This window comes from Anabrus simplex, chromosome 1 (genome assembly GCF_040414725.1).
Source record: "Anabrus simplex isolate iqAnaSimp1 chromosome 1, ASM4041472v1, whole genome shotgun sequence".
Taxonomy (NCBI): Eukaryota; Metazoa; Arthropoda; class Insecta; order Orthoptera; family Tettigoniidae; genus Anabrus; species Anabrus simplex.
In genome coordinates this window covers 519,869,248-519,894,208 of record NC_090265.1, presented here as the reverse complement: position 1 = coordinate 519,894,208, position 24,961 = coordinate 519,869,248, and the positions used below count along the sequence as shown (strand labels likewise).

At 41.1% G+C, this 24,961-nt stretch overlaps 1 protein-coding gene across 2 annotated transcripts in view; it reads left to right on the top strand.

The window, feature by feature from the left end:
- Positions 1-24,961, top strand: part of LOC136868863 (cytochrome P450 9e2) — an 81,384-nt gene that overhangs the window by 22,296 nt on the left and 34,127 nt on the right. For both annotated transcript variants that reach the window (XM_068225049.1, XM_068225048.1), the window contains exon 2: positions 19,848-20,243. In XM_068225049.1, the coding sequence (XP_068081150.1) occupies positions 19,856-20,243 (388 nt within the window). In that variant the 5' untranslated portion in view covers positions 19,848-19,855. The remainder of the gene's footprint in view (positions 1-19,847; positions 20,244-24,961) is intronic.

Sequence of the window (24,961 nt, the reverse complement as noted above, 5' to 3'; positions counted from 1 at the left end):
GCCTACCTAAGACCCAGCTTAAGGCTTGATTATCTGTCTCCAGGTCGAATTTGACGTGTTCCAGATAAAGACGGAACTTTTCTAAGGCGAATAAGACTGCCAAACCTTCGAGCTCATAGATGGAATACTTGGCTTCTTGAGCCGACAATGTCCTAGACGCATAGGCGATGGGTCGCCTCCCTAGTTCAGTCTCTTGAAGAAGGACTGCAGCTACTGCTGACGACGATGCGTCGGTTTGGACAATGAATTTCTTCGAGAAATCAGGCATAGCAAGGACAGGGGCATTACAAAGCGCTAATTTAAGATCTTCAAAAGCGGCTTGTTGAGAAGGTCCCCACTCGAATTTGATACCTTTCCTACGAAGGAGGTTTAAGGGCGCCGCTCTATTAGCAAAGTTAGGAATGAACTTTCTGAAGAAATTCACCATACCAATGAACCTGGCGATACCTTTAATGTCCTTGGGAGGTTTAAAATCACGGATGGCCTGTGTTCTAGAATGATCGACTGCTACCCCCTCGGGTGACACAATATGCCCTAGGAATGACATAGAGGGCTTAGCAAAGGCAACCTTGGACAACTTAACAGTTAACCCAGCCTTACGAAGGCGATCGAGAACTTCTCTCAAATGATCTAGATGTTCTTCAAAAGTCTCTGAAAATACGACGACATCATCTAAATAGTGATATAAGTACTCGAATTTGATGTCGGAGAAGACCCTATCTAGTAGCCTAGTGAGCACAGCTGCCCCCGTGGGGAGCCCGAAAGGCACGCGGTTGTATTCGTATAAATTCCAGTCCGTGGCAAACGCTGTAAGGTGTTTAGACTCTTCGGCAAGGGGAATTTGATTATAGGCCTGATTCAAGTCCAAGATAGTGAAGAACTTGGCCTTACGAAACCATGAAAAGCAAGAATGAAGGTCAGGAAGGGGCACAGATTGCAACACCACCTTCCGATTGAGAGCCCTGTAATCAATGACAGGCCTGGAGCCTCCTTGGGGTTTCGGGACTAGAAAAATAGGCGATGAATACGCCGACTTAGAGGGCCTAATAATACCATCCTTCAACATCTGATCGATAATTTCTTTCAGAGCCTTCATTTTAGGTGGAGATAGCCTATAAGGTGGAAAACGGACAGGAATCGAATCCGTGACCTCAATTTTGTATTCAATAAGGTCAGTAACACCAAGAGTATCAGAGAACACCTCTGGAAATGACTGACATAATTTACGAATACTATCAGCCTGCTCCTCAGGTAGATGTCTAAGGTCTAACAACATCTCATCCTGGGTAGGCGAAATAGATGAACATGACACAGAATTACACTTTAACAAGGGAATTTTACAATTGGACGCAAATTTGAATGTGCACGACTTACTCTGAAGATCGAGCACAAGACCAGTGTGAGAAATAAAGTCCGCTCCCAGTATGATGGGGCAAGACAGGTGCTTAGCCACAAACAATTTAATTTTCCAAGTAAACTTAAAAATACGAATTTTGACCAGTACGGAACCTAGAATTTCTAATGGAGATGAATTAGCCGAAACATATTGAATAGGAGATGAGACGTAGTCAGGTAGTTTACAAACAGCTTTCAATTTAGAATACCATTCAGCCGAAATAATCGAACAAACACTGCCTGAATCTAAGAGAGCTGTTATAGGCTCGTTATTTAACTCAATCTTAAGAAAAGGAACAGGTGCGGGGGTATCCGCCGCAATCCTAAGGCACTCTTTGGGGCATTCAAAAGATGTATTCGAAGACTTATCGTTCCCTGAATTCTCGACCTTTTTGCCAGGGGCTGAGCCTTGGGAAGCAGAATTAGTTGACTCAGCCGCAGCCACTAGTCACTTTTGATTGTTGTTGGAAGTTACACCAGAAGTTGAGCAGGAGGGGGTGCTATTCGAATTGGGACAATTCTTTGCGATATGTGAGAAAGCCCCACATTTAAAACAGCCTTGTGATGAACCAGCTCCATTATTTGCCCTACTAGTTTTGATCAGAGGACACTTATTGCGCAGATGGTCAGGCGACCCGCAAGCATAACATTTACGGGGGGTGACTGATCGGCGAGGTGGAGGCCGAGTATTACTAATGGAAGGCGGGGGTTCTTTCGCGACACGCAAAGAATCGGCGTATCTAACTCCTTCCGCTGAGACGGCCAATGCTTCAAGTTCCGAGAAAGTTTGCGGGCACGCCGCGAAACACAAATATGACCTATAGGGAGGTGAAATTCCCTCTACAATAGCCTGTACAATCTGATCTTCAGGAAAATGAAGGGCAAACACCCTAGTATAAAACTTAATGTCCTGTATGAAATCAGCCAAGTTTTCATCCAAGCGCTGTACACGATAATAGTACTTCTGAATAAGGGAGGACCTGGCCCTAGCAGGGATGAAGTTCGCTAGGAAGTGGGCATGGAAATCCTCAATAGATGATTGCTCGGCAATGGCTCTTACGATTTTATCAGAGAGAATACCAATAGCATACGGATAGATAATTTGCAAGATTTGACATGGAGAAAGAGAAAAAACAAGGGCATGATCCTGAAATTCCACTAGAAATCTTAAAAATGAAATTACATCACTGGTGGTATTAACGGAAAACTTAGATATACCTCTGAGCAACATTGCCAATGGATGAGGCAAGCTGCTAAACCCGGGTGACATAGTAGGTAAAGGTTTCAATGGTAAGGAAGTTAATTCAGAACGGATGTTACTCAATGATGCACGACGTTCGGATTCGTTGTCCAATGGGGCAGGGATAGTTTGAGCAGCAACGGTTATTCTATTAACTTCTCCCTTGGGAGGCGCTTCCTCACTACCTGCATTTACTATGGTGGGTTGATCAGATTTGGGAGGAACTTCCCCAGTTAACAATTGAGTGACCTTACTAGATAATTCGGAAATATTTTCCAGGAGCGTACTAGCTTCCTTCCTCTGAACATCATTCAGTTTTAGAGACAACAGATCGTTAACCCTATTCGAAAAATGATATAGCCTGCCTTGCACACGCTTAATTTGATTAGGAGACGGATCATTTTCATCAAAAAAACTAACTACAGAAGCTAGCCCAGTAATATTCTCCGTGATCGTGGAAAGAGAGTCGTCAATTTCTTTCTCTCCCAAATTGGGGATGGAAATGGGCAAATCAAGGGACTCTCTAAGCTTGTTAGTGTCTATTGCAACCGTGCCTCCAGATTGCACATTTCTGATAGTTAATTCATAGATCAACTCCTCCTTGCGCAAATAGTTAAGAAGGAGAACATCGCGAGGGCCGGGCATGATGACAGACCAATTTTGAAAAGGTCAAAAAATTCCAGCAACTGAGAAAATTGGTTAGAGTTCGGATCAAAACAATGTGTAGCCGTCAAAAGGGGCTAAATTGAGACCCATTCAACCACGCTCTGCTACCACTTGTTACCGTGTTTTAGCGGTAGGTAGAGGTGAAAGAAGGTGCGGGTGTGAATGGGTTTCAAGCTACGAAATTATAGTGCAATGTAAAATTAATTTAAAATTTAACAAGGTTATATTTTCTTTTCGAAAACAAAGAAATAACAAGCATGGCAGGTACAAAGTAGCAAGTCAAAAGGGGTTAGTTACAATATTTACAGAATTTGGGCTTCGCGCCCTGACTTCACAATGCTTGGGCAATCAGCTCAGTTTTACCCCAAACACAAGTTTTAACAGAGGGGGAGAAAACCCCATTCATACCTAGGAGCCCTTGCTCCAAATTACACTGAAAAACCTCCATGAGGCATACAACCCAGAATTTTCAAAAGAGCCACTCGCTCTCAAAATTTAAGCCTCTCCCAGGCCACACCAAACTCCACCTTCAAGTTGTCCTCAACGGACATAAACACAGGGGTAAAATACCCAATCTACTGAGGTCTATTAAAAGAAAAGCAGGTTAATTAAATGACCTCTAAAATAACAATTTGAGAGGAGGCGAACTTGCACTCCTAATACACTTTGATTAAGACCTACTTGGCACTAGGCCGTTAATACAAGGGCTAATCCCATGCTAAAGAGGTAACTTAAGAAAAGAACAATTTGTTTTACATTAACGAAGAATAGGTTGAGAAAATAAGTTCACCTCAAGACAATGTGAGTGGGAGCTCGAGAGGGTTAGCACTCTCTATCCCAATATGTCGTTTTACAAGAGAATAGATGAAAAGAGAAGTTACATTTTAGGAAAAGGTTACATGGTTGAACGCTTAGAACCCGCCCCGAAAGTTAAACTGCTGAGCTAGCAAAGGAAGAATTTATTAATCGGCCATTACCTTGTGTTGAACGGCTGGAGAAGAAAGAGGCGCTTCCCGCCCCCTGCTATGTACTTAACACACTGAAAGATGGAACAGAAGTGGCCGAGAGACCCAAAAATCAGCAGTTTAAATACTCTCGCGGAAGTTTCTAGGCGTTAGGGGAATGAAAACACCCTCCCACAAACACTTTATTGGGTAGGACACAGCAACATATTCAAGTTGGGGGAAGATACATCTGATTGGATAGAAATTAATTTAAGAAATTCGGGATTGGTTAGGTTCAACACAAGGGGAAAGAAGGGGTGAATATTGCCAACTTAAACAATGACTGAAAGAAATTTAACAAAGAACGAACTCTTGAAATTAAATTTTCTCCAAAAAACAGTTCTTTCACTTCGCACTAGAGTGCACCGTTGTTGATCTTCAGTAGTGTCCTCTAGAAGAGAAAGTTCACACTTCTAACTACAAGTGAAACAAAAACACATCAAAAATGACACAGTTCAAAAACTCAAACTTTTCCACGTGGTGACATCTTCTGAGAAAGTAGAAAATTAATACCGTCAATAAAGTTCAGACTTCCTCCAGCAGAGGAGTTTCAATTGGCGCACATTTTAAAATAAATTGCGTGGAGGTGTACCGCCTGGTACAATAATAATAATAATAATAATAATAATAATAATAATAATAATAATAATAATGTTTCTACGACCTACTGACTATTAATGTCTTCGCTGATGTCGAGATCCCGGATTTATTGTTCCAAGGGAGTTTTTTTACGTTCCAATAAATCTCCCGAAACGAAGCTGCATGAGTGAGCCCTTCCAGTATCTCCTAGGGTTCAGAAAGCCACTTACCCTGGCAGGTATTGGTGCTGAAACAAGAAAGAGAAGGGATACAAAACCTCGAGGTTGTAAGAGAACAAGAGTTGATCGAGGGAAGTCGGATAGGAAAGATTGCCACTCAGAATCTGGCCCAACTCGAAGCAATGTCCAGCTTAACTAGCGTTCTCGTGGTCACCAACAAGGTGTTAAAAGCCCTTGAACGGGAGTCAACTGAGAAATTGTATGTTATAAGGTGCACTAAATTCGGTCAAGAAACCAATGCAATATGGTTCACGAAGTTGTAACACTGATCACATGACAGGTCATCTGTATGGACAATAGGCATCTTTACATGCCAACGTGGTCCACTGGTTTAGTTCTGCTTTTCTTAGTCCACAATCAATTACTGGAATATTAATCAATCAATTAATTTATTATTTAATATAATATCAAATTTAGTATTTTCAAGACTGAAGTGATGATTTTTCAAGCCGGCTCCTGCTTAGCTCTTTGATGTTAGGCAGAAGGACCACGGTATCAGTTGCTTGACCTCAATTCACAACATTGCGTTAGATCCCAAAAAATGACCTTAATTACGTACTTTTGGTCCTGTCTCCACTTGTATTCACACTCACTTTCCAGTCATTAGTACTTATAACACGTGAACACGGTAAGCTTCACGCAAGTGCAATAAACAGATATAACTTGAAAACTGTATCCTCTCACCCATGGGTAACTAATACAAGTATCATGCTCGAATTTTTATTATCATTTTACGATTATGGTTATTATTATTATTATTATTATTATTATTATTATTATTATTATTATTATTATTATTATTATTACTTTAAATATGTAATTATTAAGTGCTTACATTAATTTAGTATTAGTATTATTGTTACATCATATGTACATACGATATGATCGCGCTGTTTGTGAGGTTATGTCATGAAACACGTGCTATACAAAAATATTCATACGAGTTCAGTTAATGTAAATACCTGTGAATTAATATTATAATTTATTGTTACCTGTATAATTTGTAATCCATAATTGTGAAACACATTGTAACTTCCAGAATGGTAATAGGCACTAGAACGATTGAGAATATTCTGTAAATTATAAACTATATATTAGACACTCTAGAATTTTCACGAAGGTATTGCTTGTAACGTATCCTTCTGGAAGTCTGGCCAGGACATATATAAGGGGACGATCTTGACGATGAAAGTTAGTTGTTGGAAGAGAGTTATTGATAGTTAGTTATTGGGAGAGAGTTATTGGTTAAACAGTCATCGTTCAGTAGAGTATGGTGTAGCAGTATTATACTTGTGACATGCTTTTAATGAAGCGGTCAACTGTTTCAAATGTGTTTCAAGGTTGTCATCTCGATGTGCAGCGATTGGTAGTTGTTTCTAAATGGCGGTTTGTGATGTGATTGTTTTGTTGTGACAGTAGTGAATAAGGTTGTGTGTGGGATTAATTTGTAAATACACATAAATAAAAATAATTGTACCAACTGTCAGCATCTCGTGTGCGTCTGTGTGGATACGTTAAGCTGTTTCTGTATATTTTACTGTCATTCTTTGATTGAATGAAGGATCATACTAAACAGAATAAGCAATTCCGTTGATACGAGACTCCGCGAAGAATAAGCAGGTTTTAGAAAAGGTTGGTTTACTATAGATCGGATTAACAAACAATGAATAATCATTGAACAATTTGATGAGTATCAGTCAACTTTGTATACACTTTTGATTGATTTTATAAAGGCCTTTGGTTCTGTTATCCGAAGGAAAAAGTGGAAGGCTATGGAAAAGTTTATAATTCCAGAAAAGATAGTCCACTCTACGCAGGCGATGTAGGATGGATATACTTGTCAAGTAGAACATAGAGAGAAGCTGTCTCAACTCTTTTTTGTGAAGCATGGAGTGATACAAGGGTATCTCCTGTCACCACTGTTTGTTTTTCATGACAATGAATTTTGTGTTAAGAGAGACAACGAATAGAAATCGGGGGATTCAGTAGGGATTAAATAACCGGTTAATGAAAGTGGATTTCGCCGATGATATCTATCATCTTGCAGAAAGATTTAGGAACGTGAAAATTAGACTGAATGAGTTGAAAATAGAAGGTAAAGAAGTATGATTTAAGAAGCAGGGCCAGCCAATGTGGAGCTGCTTCGATGAATGGTATAAGTAAAGCAAAAGGAGATTTTGTATATTAGCGACCAATATGGAGATCACCCCACATTTGCAACAAAAAGAAAAGAAAACGAAACTAAGAATATTCGACTCAAAGGTTAAATCTTTGACTGAATGAAGGATCATACTAAGCAGAATAAGCATTCCGTCAAAAGGAGACTCCGCGAAGAACAAGCAGGTTTTAGAGAAGGTTAGTCTACTCTATGGAAGTGAGACCTGGAATGTCAACAAAAACAATACCACAAGGGCACAGACTTTTATGAATCGTTGATTGAGCTATATAATGAGAATATAGTGGTCAAAGACCATCTCAGACAAAGACCTTTGGAAGGCCACAAGTCAAAGTCCCGTACAGCAACAGATGATGAAAAGCAAATGGGTGTGGATCGGCCACACCCTGAGCGGACCACATGAAAGTATCGCAAGGCAGGCACTGAACTGGAATCCACAAGGTAGTCTTTGGCAAGGCAGATAGAGGATCACCTGGAAGAGAACTATAGACAGGGGAATAACTGGAGTCAACAAGACATGGAGAGAAGTGAAGGCAATAGAGTTGGATAGAACACACTGGAGAAATTTCGTCGAGGCCCTATGTTGTATCTATGAATTAAAGGAAGTAATTTAAGTAAATCTGATTGAATGCAAGGTAGAGAAAACGAAACTAGAACAGGTCGATCATCTCAAGTAGTTACAACTTGTACACTCGTGAAATTCAATCAAGGTGCAGCAAAGCTTGTGTAGTTGGTCTGCATTCATTTGCGATCAACGAAATCTTGTGATAAGGAAGTGAGTTCTCGGCTGAAATGAGATGAGATTAGATAAGTTCTTCTTTATATCTCATTGTTTTCAGTTCTAATTTGTCCTACCAGAGTGAAAGCAGAGTACGTTCAGGATATCTTATTTAAAAGCTGGAAGCAACCGACATGAAAGCTGTAAGAATGAATAAGCAGGAGGGAACAATGTGAGGAGAGTACTCGCGATGAGGCTAGGTTAGAAATGAACCTGATGGATGAACCTGTGGGTACAAACGAGCTACGGTAGTGGGACTATGTGAGAAGACTGGAGGAGGGTCGGCTACCGAGGAGAATAATAGACTCGTCAATAGAAGATAAGAGAAGCATATGGAAACCAACGTGGCGACAGACTCAGATATTAATGATTTACAAGATAAGCAGCAGAGAACTGAACAAAGCCACAGCGTTGGTTCCAAATAGAGGATTTCTCGGAGGCGCGTAATTCATACATGCTAACTGAATGATGGAAGGCGTAACAGTATGTAATCAAGACGGATGATTTATTTATTTATTTATTTATTTATTTATTTATTTATTTATTTATTTATTTATTTATTTATTTATTTATTTATTTATTTATTTATTTATTTATTGATTTATTTATTTATTTTTGGAGAAGTCAAAGCAGTGTCAAGGAGAACAGGCAGTAAGGATATAATGGTGTACGATTTTCAGTTCCGTTTTCATTCAGTGGCATTTAATACCATTAAAGAGAGCGTACACAAACTAATATCAAAACAATGTATGTATGAGGTTGTACTCCTCCGGTAACCCTTGTTTCAGAACGGCTATCCCTTTTGGATTTCTTCTAGCCCTCAGAGGAAGTAACTATTACGTACTCTCCTATTCTTCTTGGTTACGGCCATAATTCCTTATGGTTTAAGGTCTAAGTTGCCAGGAGTTTCTTTATTTGACTGTAGATCCCTCATAGAGTATTTCTGTAGACCAAATACATATGCTACGGTAAACTTTATAAATATAAACATCATGTGTTCTTATATCTTTGTCAAAGACGGGAGCTATGCTTTTCATTTTCGACTAGGTTAATGTGACAGCCCCGCGTTGTAGGTCTTACCCGGAGGACCCGGTTTCGACTCCCGGCCAAGTCAGGGATTTTTATCTGCATCTGAGGGCTGGTTCGATGTCCACTCAGCCTACATGATTACAATTGACCATATATTTGACGGTGAGATGGCGGCCCCGGTCTAGGAAGCCAAAAATAACGGCTGAGTAGATTCGTCGTGCTGACCATATTACACCTTCGAGTTGAGCAGCGGTCGCTTGGTAGGCCATGGCCCTTCGGGTCTGTTGCACCATGTGATTTTTTTCTTGGTTTAATGTAACCTTTAGGTGACGGCATTATGGTTGAATGGCCAGCGTCTAGGCCTTCAGTCCTCGTATGCTCAGCTTCGATTCCAGGCTGGATGGAGGAATTTTAATCCTAATTCTCCTGAATCATGGGCTAAGTGAACCTTTAATGAGCCTTCACATGTTGGTTAAAACCCTGATCTGATCTTCAATCAAATCTTGCTCTATGTGCTGTCCCCAACATTCCTGAAACACATACAACACTACCTTTCACAACACTAACACGCAGTTTTCTACATACGGTATATGTTGCAACCCCGCATTGAAGAATCTGCTTTACAACGGCTGCACCAGGTTAGCAATAGCCACACGAACGTCTTAATTTTTTCCAGCCTGTCGAACACGAGATGTACATTTATGGAACACCTATACACACCTGAAAACGGCAAAAAGACATGAAAAGGAAAAGAAAGAAAAAGAATACTTTATTTTCCTTTTTCAGGTAAATGCTAGTAGGCCTACATATTGTGTTCGATTTGTAACGTTCCAGGCGTCACAGTGTAATTGTGGTAATTTTATTATGTATAATTAATTCAAGTATGATATATTTTTACGTCATGATATTTATCTTCGTATGTAATTTTATTATAATTCATGTTTGATCATTTGCTCACTATCATTTCATTACTTTGTAACTACGACTTTTAAACGAGGGCTGAATATCCTTATATTAACATAGATTCTTGCGACATTCGTTTAAATTTAACTTGCAGTAAATTTTCCTCTATCTTGCCACATCACCGAGGAAGAAGGAATGACAAATTTAGACATCAAATTCTGAGAAAAGCGGGCACGTGTTCAAGCGTTGTAACCGCAGCTACTGTATTTCGAGCTGAGTAATTCAAACTGGTCACCGCCTACATTCTCAAAGGAGCGTCCCGTTGTCATGGATACTGAGTGAAATGGCAAATGGAAGAGCAGTTGATAGCATCGTTTGGATCCATCATCTTCAATTTTATGAGTGGGGAGAGACGTGTCACCTGATTGGACCACGTGTAGCGATCTGTAATTAGAGCCAGAAAAGGTTATAAAAGGGCGTGCTGGAGCTCTTGGTGAGATTCTTTCGGCGACTTCGATTCTATTCTGTTCGATTCTGTCTTGTATTTCGCTTGAGGTCTGAGGACTGGTCTTATGGTTGTTGTACCATAGTGGACTAGTGTGATAGTTTATCACTTCTACATTCATTACTTCGTTACCACGACGTGGTACTTAGGAATTTCTGAATGATGGGTGTATAGCCACTCTCATCAGGAAGTACGAACAGCTCTGTATTAGACCAGTTTGTACCAGTCTAAGACAATAGGTAGCATTAAACTAGATAGAAATGAAACTTCGGTGCACATTTTCAGTAAAGTTGGAAGGATTGTTAATTGAGTATCCTCTCCACATAACCCAAGGGGTTTTTTCTAACTATGATTTAGGGCTCATCTCCAATATATGGGATAGAGCATAATAGGGAGTGTTAGTGTCGAATCCATCTTCCAATTAGTGGTCGGTGCACTTGGCAAGGCAGGAATGGTACTTGGCGGGAGATGGAAAGACCTCAAAGACGACTGGCAGTTTTCCAGCTACAAGGACGGAGGCGTTCTCAGGACAAGCAGAACAAGACTACATGGTGAGCAAGCGAGTTAAAAATATTGAAAGTTTTCGCGAAGTAGAGTCATTCAATTCTTTTTGTTAAATTCATTTCCTATTTTAAATTCAGTTCTCGTCAAACCGTCGTCATTTATATTCAATATAATAAATAGTATTTTCCTAGTTCACTTTAATCAGTCTGCCTTAATTAGCCTTTTGATTCATATTCTACTGCTTAATGATTAGTGCACTATCACCCCATCCCTGGGATGAGAGTCCGTCCGAGCTTTATTATAAATTTTTGTTTTTAGGTCATAAACTTAAAGACTGGCGCCCTTAGCTTGGATAGTTGCATTTCTCGTTCAATTGTTCTCCAAGAGGGGCACGTCACAGATTGACTGGAAAAATTAAAGGTTATATTATTCATTCATGTCGTGAACCCATCTACGTTTTACTGCACCACCCGTTTCGATATTCACCGCCATCAATGAGCACTGATGGCTTTCTCCCATGATCATCTTCATTTGGTCAATCCATAGTAGACTTGCCGTTCTGCATGGTCTGCTTGCCGTCGATTTGGACCTGCACAGTAACTTTGCCAATGTTCTCTCCACCTCGTCTCGTGATATGGCCAAAAATAGAATCATTTTATTATAAAACTGAGTAGATACGTATATGGAGGCGTTCCGTCCAAAACTGCAAGCTGTCGAGCTCGGTAATCCTTCTTTTGATCTCCCTCTCGGAAGCGCTCAAATGATCCCAAGTAAATAAAGTTATCAACATCATGTAATCCCATCACGCGCCCTGTGATATGAACACCATTTCCTGAGATAAAGAAGTGAACTAAAATGGCAAACCTCTTACACATACACGGCGGCCGTGGTCAGTACCGAATGTTAGTCATGGAACAAATGTAACTCCTACAAGAGCCATTCTGCCGTGGAACATTCCAAGTGTAACGCTTGACTAATAAAAAATTGTCTCTATGAATACGCAACCAAAGTTGTTCATGTAAAGGTGTATTTCTTAGAGTGACCAATAGTATACGTCGTACAGAAAGGCGCCAAACCCTGACAGACGCAAAATGCTCAACGTTATCTTCCAGTGATTACAAATACACTAAAGACAATACCATTGAGTGAATGACCGGCACGATTCAGGCTGAGTAGCTATCAGCTCCCATTCGGGAGACGCTGCGTTCGAACCCCACCGTCGGCAGCACTCAAGATGGTTTTCTGTCGTTTTCCATTTCCAAACCAGACAAGAGTTGGGGCCGTAAATTAATTGAGGCCACTGCCACTTTCTTTCCTGTTCTAGCCCTTTCCCGCCCCGTCAATGTTGAAGACCTTTCTGAGCTAGACTAACACAACACAGACAATAACGGAATCTTCCTATTTCTACCAACCTGAATTGAGAGGCAAGTAGATTTTTTTTAGAACTTGTCTTACTTCGCACCGACACAGATAGGTCTTATGGCGACGATAGGATAGGAAAGGCCTACGAGTGGGAAGGAATCGGCCGTGGCCTTAATTAAGGTACAGCCCCAGGATTTGCCTGACGTAGAAATGGGAAACCACGGAAAACCATCTTCAGGGCCGCCGACAGTGGGGATCGAACCCACTATCTGTTGGATGCAAGCTCACAGCTGCGCGTCCCTAATCGCAAGGCCAACTCGCTCGGTGGAGACAAGTAGCACTGTAGCGTTAGAACCTTGAAAAGTACCACGGAAATCAAAATATACTTCTAGGCTTATGAAAGACGATCATAACCAATGCCAATATTGTAAGCGATGAGAACTGAAAACAGACGGATAGTAGGCCTATTGTTAGAAATTATAAAGCTGACTCTAATATTTTGTAAATTGACTGTACAGTTACTAGTATGTTTTCACATTTGCCGACGTACCTGAAAAGTAGTATAGCAGGTCAGAGACAAGGTCCCGAATGACGGAGGCAGAATAATATTTGAAGAGGAATTAAAATGTACTGGATCTTCAGAAACAAGATTTTATAAGAGATTTTGGTACCTTTCTGCACAATTCTTTCTGAAAATTTCCCATTGACAGTATAAAATGTGTAATGCATCAAACAGAAATAAAAGAACAATGTAGACGCTCTTAATAGTTATTACCTAATATGAGTATTTTTCTGTTATGTATTATCTGATGCATATATGTGTGTGAGTATTTATGTTTCGAAAAATGTTCACGTAGAATACATCTATCGTTTATTTACAATACTGGGTTCCTCCGTAAAAATCCGCGTGTTCTACCAAAGTGTGTACCGAGTTTAATTCAACAATAATTTCAAAACTACAAACGATTTCAAAAATATTATGACTGACTTGAAAAGAGTCTATTTAGCTTTCATGGTCAAATTGTACGCGCGCATCCGCCATCTTACGGTGAACCGAGCTTTTGGCCGTACGGTTAGCTGTGAGCTTGCATCCGGGAGATAGTGGGCTCGAACCCCAAGCTCGGCAGCCCTAAAATGGTTTTCCGTGGTTTCCCATTTTCACACCAGGCAAATACTGGTGGGGCTGTATCTCAATTAAAGCCACGGTCGCTTCCTTACCACTCCTGGCTCTTCCCTGTCCCATCGTCGCCAAATGAGCTACCTGTGTCAGTGCCACGTAAAATAAAATATTTAAACAAATCTTGCGGTGAAATCACAGCTAAGAGCGTGCGGAAAAATTAGTAGAACTTACAACCGCGACGTCATAGCAACGTACTGCAATTTGACAGTCGCTTCATCTTTGAGAGGTATATTGATATCTGTAATAATATTTGCGAAAAAAACCTGACTGGCTGAGTGAAAATGAGTAATATAAATATTTTGTGAAAATTTCTAAAACGTAACATTATCTAAATCTAAAAGGGTCCCAGCCTGAAGAAAATGATAAAAAAATAGAAATAATGAGTCGAATATAACTGAAAAAGCCAATGATGTTCGAGCCCATGCGTAAGAAAGTGTATGCGGTAAGACAAACGACAAAGAAATAACTGCGATCTTCTGTCCACGTCTCTCTAGAAACGAGGTGTTTATAATAGTTTGACATATTGTAAAGCATTTCTTCTTCTTTTCTTCTGCCACTTTTCTCGTGTACGAACTGAGTCTCCCATGTGGAACTGGCTCTGATTTACGGTCGGATGCCCTACATGACGCCAACCCTACGTAGAGGAATGTAGTCACCATTCCGTGATTTTGTGTTGATTGATAGTGTGGGGTGTTGTCTGAACATGTTTGGACAAACACAAACACCCAGTCCCCGAGGCTGAAGAATCAATCAGACTCTATAAAAATCCCCTACCTTGCCGGGAATTCAACCCGAGATCCACCGAACCGAAGGCCTCAGTTCTGACAATTCAGCCAAGGAGTCGGACAGACAAATTATTTAAATACGTTGCCAGATAATTAGAATTCAATAGACAGTTTCTTAATAATTTTTTAAGAATACACAGTTTAGTAAGAAATAGATTGTCTTGTACTTTTAAACACGCCTGTCTTAACTTTGCAGCCAGTCCCATGCCTGGAATAAAGTGGGAGCGGAAAGTCAAGTGAGGAAGATCACTAAAACTACGGAAAATTTCCTCTCTCTGGCCAGGAGATTTGGTAGTGTTTTGGAAAGCGTAACAGAGGTGTTCAGGTTCAAGTGTACAAGCAAATGCCTCCTACCGGAAGGACTAGTAACTAAGTGGAGTTTTAGGCTTGTAGATTCTTTTTTATTTTGTATGTTGTAGTAATAAAGTGTTGTGAGAAAGACGTAGTTATCATTTGCACGTTACAACTCTATAAACTAGTGCCGGGATGTTGGGAGAGAACGACTGGCTCAACTAAGCGCTGCCTTAGAAAGGTTCTAGGTCGATGACAGGTCGATGAAGAGGGTCTCCGTACAGTTTTAATCAGCACTGAAGCCTCCCTGAATTCACGTCCCATTGTTCGAGACGGAAATAACTCTGAAGTATTAACACCCTCACATTTCCTCCACGGCGAGAAACTCACCACCATTCCAGTTCGACCTGAGCCAGTAAATAAGAAAGACCTTACAAGGAAATTTCATACGACGATGAAAATGGTTGAAGACATTTGACGAAGGTGGAAAAAGAATTACCTCCTTCAGCTGCGGAGCTACCACGAGGTCAAGTCTCCAACCGGTAAACATCCGAGACTTCGAGTAGATGTTGCTCTCTTACAAGAAAACGACCTGCCTAGCCATGTGTGAAAGAGAACCCGAGTCGACGAAGTCCTTCAGGGGAGAGATGGCCGTGTGAGGATAGCCATCCTGCGTCTGCCGGGTCGTTCAAGTGTCAGCCGACCGGTGCAACTGGTGATTCCTCTCGAAATCGACCAGGGTGAGGAGGATGTTGAGGTTTAAATGTGCAAGCAAATGCCACCTACCGGAAGGACTAGTAACTAAGAGGAGTTTTACGCTTGTAGATTCTTTTTTCTTTTGTATGTTGTAGTAATAAAGTGCTGTGAGGAAGACGTTGTTACCATTTGTACGTTACAAATCAACAAGAGGGAGGCTGGTAAAAAAGAAGACCGGCAAGGACAAGGAGTTGTGAGTATGGCGAGAGGACGGGGAAGTGGTGCAAGGTTGCTTGCTTTCTTGAGGAGAAGGTGTTTATCATGGAATATCCCCTGTCATACGGAGTAGGATGTCAGATTGGGCAGAACTTGCCTCAGATTAAAGAGCAGTATGAGGAGCGATTTAAGAAGCAGTCACCAAATAACAGAACAATGTTAGCTGTCGTTGCAACATACGGTTTTCAGAAATAAACCCGTATTCTCCTTTATGGCTACATCAACCTAAAGAAACAACTATTTTTTAAGGTTTGAACAGTCTGTTGTCTTATGTCAACAAAAGGGGACAAAAAAGGCGCCCGAGAACCGTTACCAGAAAAGAGAATCATGGATGAATTCTCTAATAGGTGTTACAACCCGCAAGGAGTACTCTATGACAAACATAGCCGGAGCTCGCTCTGAGCTGGGTGGATGGTGGTGATGGTGATTATTGTTTTAAGAGGAAGTAAAACTAGGCACCCATCCTTTATATAACACTAATCAGAGAGAAAATATGGAAGGGATCCGACACTTCGAAAAATTAAGGTATCGCCCAAAGAAGGACAAAGGCCACGGAGGGCGTGAAAATGAGACTCCCTAGCCCTCGGAAACCTAATAGCGTCAGGGTTGGAAAAGAATAAGTGTTGACCAAGGGATGTCGGATAGCATAGATGAAAGTGAGAAGTCTGGCACAAGTAAGTGGAAGCAATGCAAGGACTCAGCTAAGGGCCTGTGGTTGCCACCCCACGCTTCAAAATTTAGAGCCCCTGAAGCCTCTTTTAGTCACCTCTTACGACAGGCAGGGGATTTCGTGGGCGTTATTCTATTGCCCCATCCCACAGGGGGAGTGGATTTGCATGCCGCATCTATTTGCTCATCGTCTTACAGAAGGGGATGAGCAAACCCGATTAGGGAATTCCAGGCGAGCGCTGTTCATTACATATCAGATTTCTTCTGCAACATACGGTTTTCAGAAGTAAACCGTATTCTCCTTTATCGCTACATCAACCGAAAAAACAACTAGATTTTATGGTTCGAACAGCCTGTTGTCTTTGTACAGAAACCCCTATTCAGTGCGCGGGTTACGATTTGGTGCGCCCTGTCCGGTCATGGAATATTGGGCCTTTATTTCGTTGAGGATAATGCACAGAATCGTAAAACAGTGGACAAGGTAGTGCAGAGAGGTCTCATTATTGCTGTATTTGAGCGAGGTTTGGCCGTTTTTGTCATGCTAGAAGCTTACCGTCCAACGACAATGGATACAGCAAGCTGTAGCTACAGCCAACTCCGCGGAGAAGTCACCCTACTGTATGGAAGTCAACTCCCATATTCTTCCTTCTTTTCGGGATCTCCCGGCCCCAGATGCCTACATGTGGGACATGTTGAAAGTACGGTACCAGTTTTCAAGACCTACCAACAAATATTCTTGAACAACCCGAGAATTTATGTCATTTTTGCATCCTTACGGCAACATTTGAGGTGTTTTCTTACAAACATCACTTAAGTCATTTTTGTCACTTTTTGTTTTTGTGTTAAAGATTCTTGTTAGATTGACATGCTCGCGCTTTTTCAAATGTAAATTGGGCGTGACTTAAGTGTTTTTGCACTGATTTATGCTGGAGCACTAGCAAAACTCTGTAAAAATGACAAGTGGCATTTGCAAGAAAGTTCCTCATTTGTTCAACAAAATGTTGAATTATAAGGGGCGATCAAAAAGTTTCCGTTCGAAGGCCGTGCAGTCCTGAATCGGGATGCCAATCACGCGAGCATAAAGACATTCATCCCGTCGACGCACAAGGTTGAAGATCCTCGTGTGGCAAAACAACGTGTCCTCCTGTGTGAAGAAAACCGTAACCACCTGTTACACATCCTCGTCCGTCGTCGACCCTTCAAGGCCTTTTTGAGGCGACCGCAGGCGTGAAAATCGCAAGCGGGAGGGACCAGGAGTATACGCCTCATCCACTGCCCGCTTTTTGTCCGTAATGGATGAGGCTGGCCTCCCAGATCGACCGGCGTCTTTTGTCGAAACGCGACCCACACGGAACGTGGTGCACCATTCTACAAAAGGTGGTTTTCGACAGACATGCTGCCAAATCCACAGTCTTCATTCTCCAATGGATGTCCACCGGTGTTTGTTCTTCGGCAACCAAGAACAAAAAAAACAGCACGCTGGTCCTGTTTGGACGCATTTGGTAATAACATCACCATAGTTCACGTGGCCGCATTTAACGCACACAGCTCGGCACGGCACGACTGCCTTTTGCCTACTTGTCCGTGCTTCCCTTTCAGACCGTGTACGCACAATTGTGCGGGTTCGTATTTTATTTATGTCTGAGCTTATTTAACGTTTTCTTGGCGCTAGACCGGACTGCAGTGCATGTGCGGGACACGTAGCATGTACTTCAGTTGTTTTTATTTAGTACTTGACCACCAGGGGGAAGGAAGAAGAGTTTAAAAATACAGTTCATTAGCAATATGGCGGGAAGCAGTAATGCCTAAAGTAAGTATTTATTTATTGCATTCATATTAATCTAGAAGCTTTACTGAATATCAGAATATAATCTATGAAGTATGTAGATTGTGTAGCAAACGTAAATTGTGAACTTTCAACATCGTACTTAATACCATGAGGTTTAGAATGTTGATACGCACATATGTGCGGGCTAGGTTTCCTTACAGCCAATGCATGCAGGAGTGCTGGGTGCTTTCGCAAAAAGGACCGAGAAAGAAAAACTCGTACTCTACATGAGAAATGTAATGTATAAGATTTTAACTGTTTAAAATCGTTCCACACTCTAAAATAAAACATTTGATCATGTACATGTGCATATTCACATGTACTGAGATGAATTTTTTTATTTTTTTATTTTGTGCAAGTAGTGAATGAAGTCCTGACACGCACAATTGTGTGGGCTCTGTTTTTCAGCCGATAGTTCTTATTTTGTAAAATAAACTGTAAAAACATGTATTTGAGAGCATTTTAGTAAGTTTTTGACGTTTTGACACCTCCAGATTTCATTCAGGTCTGACGACAAACTGCTGCTGCCAAAAGGGCAGTAATGTCAAAACTCCTCCTCAATGTAGAAAATGTAACGTTTACTTGTGTTGGAACGAAAATTTAATTGTTTTAAATTATTCCCCACTGGAAAATAGAACATTTGATCATGTACATATGTATATTCACATGCACTGAGGTAATTTTTCTTTTTTGTAAGTAGTGAAGTAAGTCCTGACACGCACAATTGTGCGGGTGCTTCTTTTCAGATGTTAATTTTTATTTTGTAGAATAAACTGAAAATATATGTATTTAAGAGCATTTTAGTCAGTTTTTGACGTACAAACAAAAATTCACACCGCCAGTTTGCTTTCAGGTCTGAAAGGGATATACCCGCATCGGAGTCCCGGTGCGTTGAATGTCGGCTGCAGCAACGCCCTCAAACGGGAACGTTTTTAACGAAGTGTGGCACGCGATGGAACACATTTTGAACACATATTACACCAGCGCAATGAAATCGTACTTCAGAGTCGTTTGTTTTCCGTATATGGCACAAGGTAAAAAAAGTCGAGGGCGACGAACTGCAACCAAGTAGGCAGACCTTGACTTGATGGTTCCGTCTAGCCTGCAGAGATAAATAAACCCGACAACGCACAGAAAACGAAGTCGAGTTGGGGGAGGGGGGATGGAAATGGTGTTATTTCACAACAAAAGTCCAGCCAGAAAAAAAAACCAGCGGCCCTGACTTCGACACAGTCCCTGTACATTTTATTTTATTTATTTGCTGAACAACGTCTAGAAGGGTGGTGTGTGTTTATTTTCCATTGGCTTGCAGCAAGCCTATCAGTTCACAGGTGGGTAATATTCCACATATAGCACGGCTTGAGTTATAGAGGACCGAGCTCGATATCTGCAGTCGCTTAAGTGCGGTCAGTATCCAGTATTCGGGAGATAGTAGGTTCGAACCGCACTGTCGGCAGCCCTGAAGATGGTTTTCCGTGGTTTCCCTTTTTCATACCAGGCAAATTCTGGGGTTGTACCTTAATTAAGGCCACGAACGCTTCCTTCCCACTCCTAGCACCTTCCTGTCCCATCGTCGCCATAAGACCTGTCTGTGTCGGTGCGACGTAAAGCAGCTTGCAAAAAAAAAGTTATAGAGGGCGTTACTTAAATGTATTTGCCTATACAATGATTTTGTTAGTTTTAATAATGTTAGATCACAATATTAGATAGTCAGTATAAACTAACAGCCATTTTTGTTTCAGATTAAAGTATGGACCTGCTGAGTCTAAGTCTCACAGAGTGGGCGCTGGGAGGTACCCTTCTCCTCTTCCTGGTCTACAAGTACGGGACATGGAATTATAACCATTTCAAAAGCAAAGGCATCAAAGGCCCTAAACCTTTGCCCTTCTTGGGATCAATGGCAACTACTGTGTTCAAATACAAGAACATCGCCTACGTGATAGAGGATATCTGCAAGGAGTTTGAAGAAGAACCTTTTGTAGGAGTCTTTCAGTTCCGAGAACCCCTTGTGATGGTGAAGGATCCAGAACTAATCAAACGGATCGCTGTCAAAGACTTTGAGTTCTTCACTGACCATCAACAACAATTCACCGAAAAGGCCGATTCCTTATTTGCTAAGAACTTGTTTTCTTTGAGAGGTAAGTGAACATCAGTGAGATATTCAATGATTTTTCTATGGATTTCCAACATGTATTTTATTTATTTAAATGATCCGAAGTAGTTTTTCCAAAGCGACGTATAATAACTAAATAAGTGATACTAGAGTTCGTATAACTACCAGTACGAATACGGTAGAAGGAGACAGGTGTAAGACTGTTGCGTTAGGTCTTTGTGAAAACGTCGCCTGACTCAAGACTGACCTGGGATGAAGAGGAAGACACAAATGAAATTTAGTGTGAAATGAAAGACTCATGTAAATCGCAATGAAATGAATTCAAAACGAGACAGTACAATCCTTTTTGAATTCCGAATGAGGTTATCTTTGAGAATTCTTCTTCTTCTTCTTCTTCTTCTTCTTCTTCTTCTTCTTCTTCTGCCCAATTCATTTGGGGTCGGGTTTCCGGTACTGCGTCGCCACATTGCTCGAACTTGTGTTGCCATTGACGATAAGTTGTCGATATTCATTTCTATATTTGTCCACCACATCACAGTTGTTTTTATGTATCTTCAGCTAGTTGTATTCAGAATGCTTAGTACATTTTCGACGACGTAGGAATAATTATTTCCTCATTACGAGAGTACACTAACTCTTTCGGTAATCATTGAATATCTCTGTAGTTGGGGCCACTTTGAAGGACTCTCTTATCTATTCATTCCGGATCTTGTCTAGTTAGGTGACACGTCCTGCCAATCTAAGCATTTTACATTTCATTTACGTGTAGTCGTTGATCATCCATTATTTTGGTCCATAGGCCTACATCATAGCAGGTCTAATGGCGATTTTGTAAACTTGGCCTTTGTCTCTTAATAACGTTTGGGTTCTGAACCATGCTTATCTCATGTTCCACGATTTGACATTTAATTATGTAAATGGCTTCCTTCAGTTTTGTGTGTCAGTCTAATGACGTCCAGTAGGGAGCAGCACACGCTATGTTTTTATCTGTGAGGTCGTTCGTTTTGCTGAGCGATAATTTTTACTCTGTGGAGTTCTTCTGCTGTTCTATGTGTGGTGGATACTAACAATGGCTGCCGCTATGTTTGGTGTGGCCTTTTTATGCTTTAAATATTCATTCAATGTGTTCAAGCCTGGACCTTTCACGCTAACTGCTATTCGATTTTACCATTGATAATCACAGGTACGTGATAGTTGGTTTATATTTCAATTTGGTGACGAGTTATTCCCGTATGTTACGGTCGATGGCATACATCTTTCCGCTCCGTCGTACGATGTGCTTTGAATGAATGTATTTGTGGTCTTGTTGTTATAATTGTAAAAGGGTCTCTGTGGTTATGATTTGGTGCACTGCGTGATCCTCGTGATGTGCCCCTTGTCTCGACCGCAGGAGATACCAATCCAGGTTGTACAAGGCGCAACATACCAGTGATGTGAATAAAGTAATGTTCAATTCTGACCTTATGTGTAATTGCACGCCGCACGCAAACATTTGAGTACGTGAGACCCGCTGATAATGACCGTGGAGTCATAATTTATGGTTGGTATTTGACTACGAAATCTGAACGGCCGTTCGTGTTTTATTTTCCCGATACCCTCATTGTGTGTGCGTGAATGTGGTATGCATGTGAGTTCGGATGTGTGAGAGAGAAAAGGGTGATATGTCGATCGACCTGTTGTATTTGTCTTTCAAATTGTGCGCCTTGTTTGGTTTTCAGCGCAGAGCTATATTTATTTATTATTCATGGCTGGTGCTCAGCTTGAGTACCCGCTATGTTGGTTTCATATTTGCGCATGGGCGTACCTATTGTATTCTTTGGATCTGTCTTGGCTTTGATTGGTCCATGGAGGCTGTGCTCAGTCTCATCTGTCGTTATTCTTATCTGCCTTTTGTTTTCCGGCACGACTTATTGTTGTGCTAACGTTTCTCATTGTTAGTTGCCTGATGTAATATGTGGTGCAGTGCCTTGGATATGTGTATCCTGGTAAAACGGGCGACCTGGTTGAATTGTTAACGATGGAAAGGAAGCTGCTGGTAATATAAGAGTGATGTGTTGAGAGGCAGTGAGCATTTTAAATTACGTATCAATATTTGTTTTGAAGAGTATTAGCTCGAGTTCACACCATGTTTCAACTACGTGAAAAAGAAAAGGTATGTCCATGAGAATTACGACTAATTTCCCTATTTATTTTGTGTGATTTTCTTTTCTTGGTTAAATTTTTTTCTCCCATATTTATTTAATAAATCCCCTGGTTTAAACAATTTCTTCTTTTATTTCAAATAGATGTAGTCTTGCCCTTGTTGCCTGATTACAAGGGGGGTTTTCAGCTCAGGGTTATGTATGTGCCTTGCCCAGTCGACACGATCCGGGCCTCAAATATTGTTCCCCATGAATATTTCTCTAAGGTATTGCTTGGATCACTGATTTATGTAGTGATAGATGGGGAGGGTGTGGCTCAGTTCTCATAGCACAGCCGACGAGAATTTCTTCTTCAGCAAGACAAGTCTTTGCCGATGTGTTTCATCTTTATTAACTCTCTCCTTGGTTGTCAGTACAGAAGCAAGTCATTTGAATTGCGAGACACTTTGTTGGTGAACACCATTTATCCATTTTTGCAGCCTGTACTGTCGCTACCACCAAGATCACATTTCATGTAGCATACTTCTGTATTAGTGTGGCCCAGATGTAACTGTAACTCGAAGTTATGCACAATATTACGCTTGTGCAAAACAAATCAAAGCAAAGCAAAGTCATCTCCGTTCAGGCCATGAAGGCCCTTAGGAAGGGGGGAATCTGGCCGCCTTTGACCCAGGAATTAACTTGCTACTCACATTTGATGTTGGCTAAGTGAACCTCAGGGCCATGAGCACCTCCGGAAGTGGAAATCTAATTTCTTAAATATTTCTCCTTTCTGACAGGAAATCGAACTCCGTCTTTCCGGGTGAATCGAGCACGCCTTTATCTCCTCGGCCAGGCAGATCCTACATTAGGCTTATGTGTAATCGATAATCCTCACATAAAACTAATTTCTGTTATAGGAAGCAGAACATAAGCCTTCTCCTTATAAAAGAAAGGTATTCTCTACTATTTGTCCAGGTATGCAGTGTTTCTCATATAAAGTAAGACCGCACGCAAGGTGTTTGTACTCTGCGCTACGCCAGTTGCCTCAGCTGAACTTCTGCCGCGCGCGGCCGCCCTGCTTTAAGCGTGTATGCAATCGTATATGAAATTTTACCTTATAAAAGATGCCGAAAGTGTCGTCCTTGCTGGGTTATACAGACATTGTATCTGATAACCACATTCTGGCTGACGCGAACGAGTTCTTCCATTGTAATGTTTCTGATTTCATTCGCAATGTTTTCTTTCAGTTCCTCCAATGTGCGAGGGTTTGTTCTCGGGTTCACTAGGCTAATTGGTGGCAATCCCAATGACAGGTGGAATCGTGCACATCATATTAATTGCACGAAGTATAAACACATACAGCCATCACTTAAATTATTTTTATTGTTTGTCTGAAAGGATCATCATATTCGCAGACAATAAGGGCTGCAACATGGGCAAACTTCCACCGGAAACAATCTAATACTTTAATAACTTAAGAAATAAATATAACTTTAAATTAAACAGACAACAATAATTCTACAAGTACAAAAAGTTCATAAAATATCAATCAATGTCGCAGTAAAATATTCACAAAAAATCACTTGACACTTTAACAGGTAATAGAAATCCTAAAAGAAACTTGAAAAGTAGCAGGGTAACGCATGGAGCAATTTCATATTAAAACACGTTATTTGACCCATTTAAATGAGCAGCACGGGTCCTCTAGTAGAAACCCCTACTTGTTGTGCTAGTTTTGTGAGTGATTTATTCGGTGTCCGCCCTAGATTCGAACCAATGTCATCTAGCTTTTCCTCTGTTACAAGTGTTCGTGTGCGCGCATGTTTTTTTTTTTATTGAGTGCTGAGCCAGTCGTTTCAAATTTATTTACAATTACGTTAATCTGTGCTCGTGAAGGTGGCACTTCACCAGGAAATTGCTGAACAAATGCATGGCGTATCCGTTGAGCCGACTCGTACTTAAAATAAATTTTACATTCGAAAATACGGTGGTGCAATGATAACTGTTTCACAATGTTAAGAGCTGAGACTCAGACTGGCGACTGATGCTTGCGCGGTCGAACATGTGCAATACTGCAGCTTACGTATCGGAGAGTAAACGTGCCGCTTGGAGGGTCTTAGTTTATATGAGACATCCTGTATTTTTTTTTTTTTTTTGCTATTTCCTTTACGTCGCACCGACACAGGTAGGTCTTACGGCGACGATGGGATAGGAAAGGTCTAGGAAGTAGAAGGAAGCGGCCGTGTCCTTAATTAAGGAACAGCCCTGGCATTTGCCTGGTGTGAAAATGGGAAACCACGGAAAACCATCTTCAGGGCTGGCACGAGGGCTGGGTATATGTGTCGTCTTCATCATCATTTCATCCTCATCAAGGCGCGCAGTTCGCCTACGGGCTTCAACTAAAAAGACCTGCACCTGGCGAGCTAAACATGTCCTCGGACACTCCCGGCACTAAAAGCCATACGCCATTTCATTTCATTGTTGATGTCGAAAACAAATAACGGAAATGATGACAAGCATTGCGAAGTAAGTCCGATACAACTCAGTTTTTTTTTTTTTGTAAAGCTTAATTAGTACGAAAGTACTTATCTGAATTTTTAAATACTTCGAAGTATTTTCG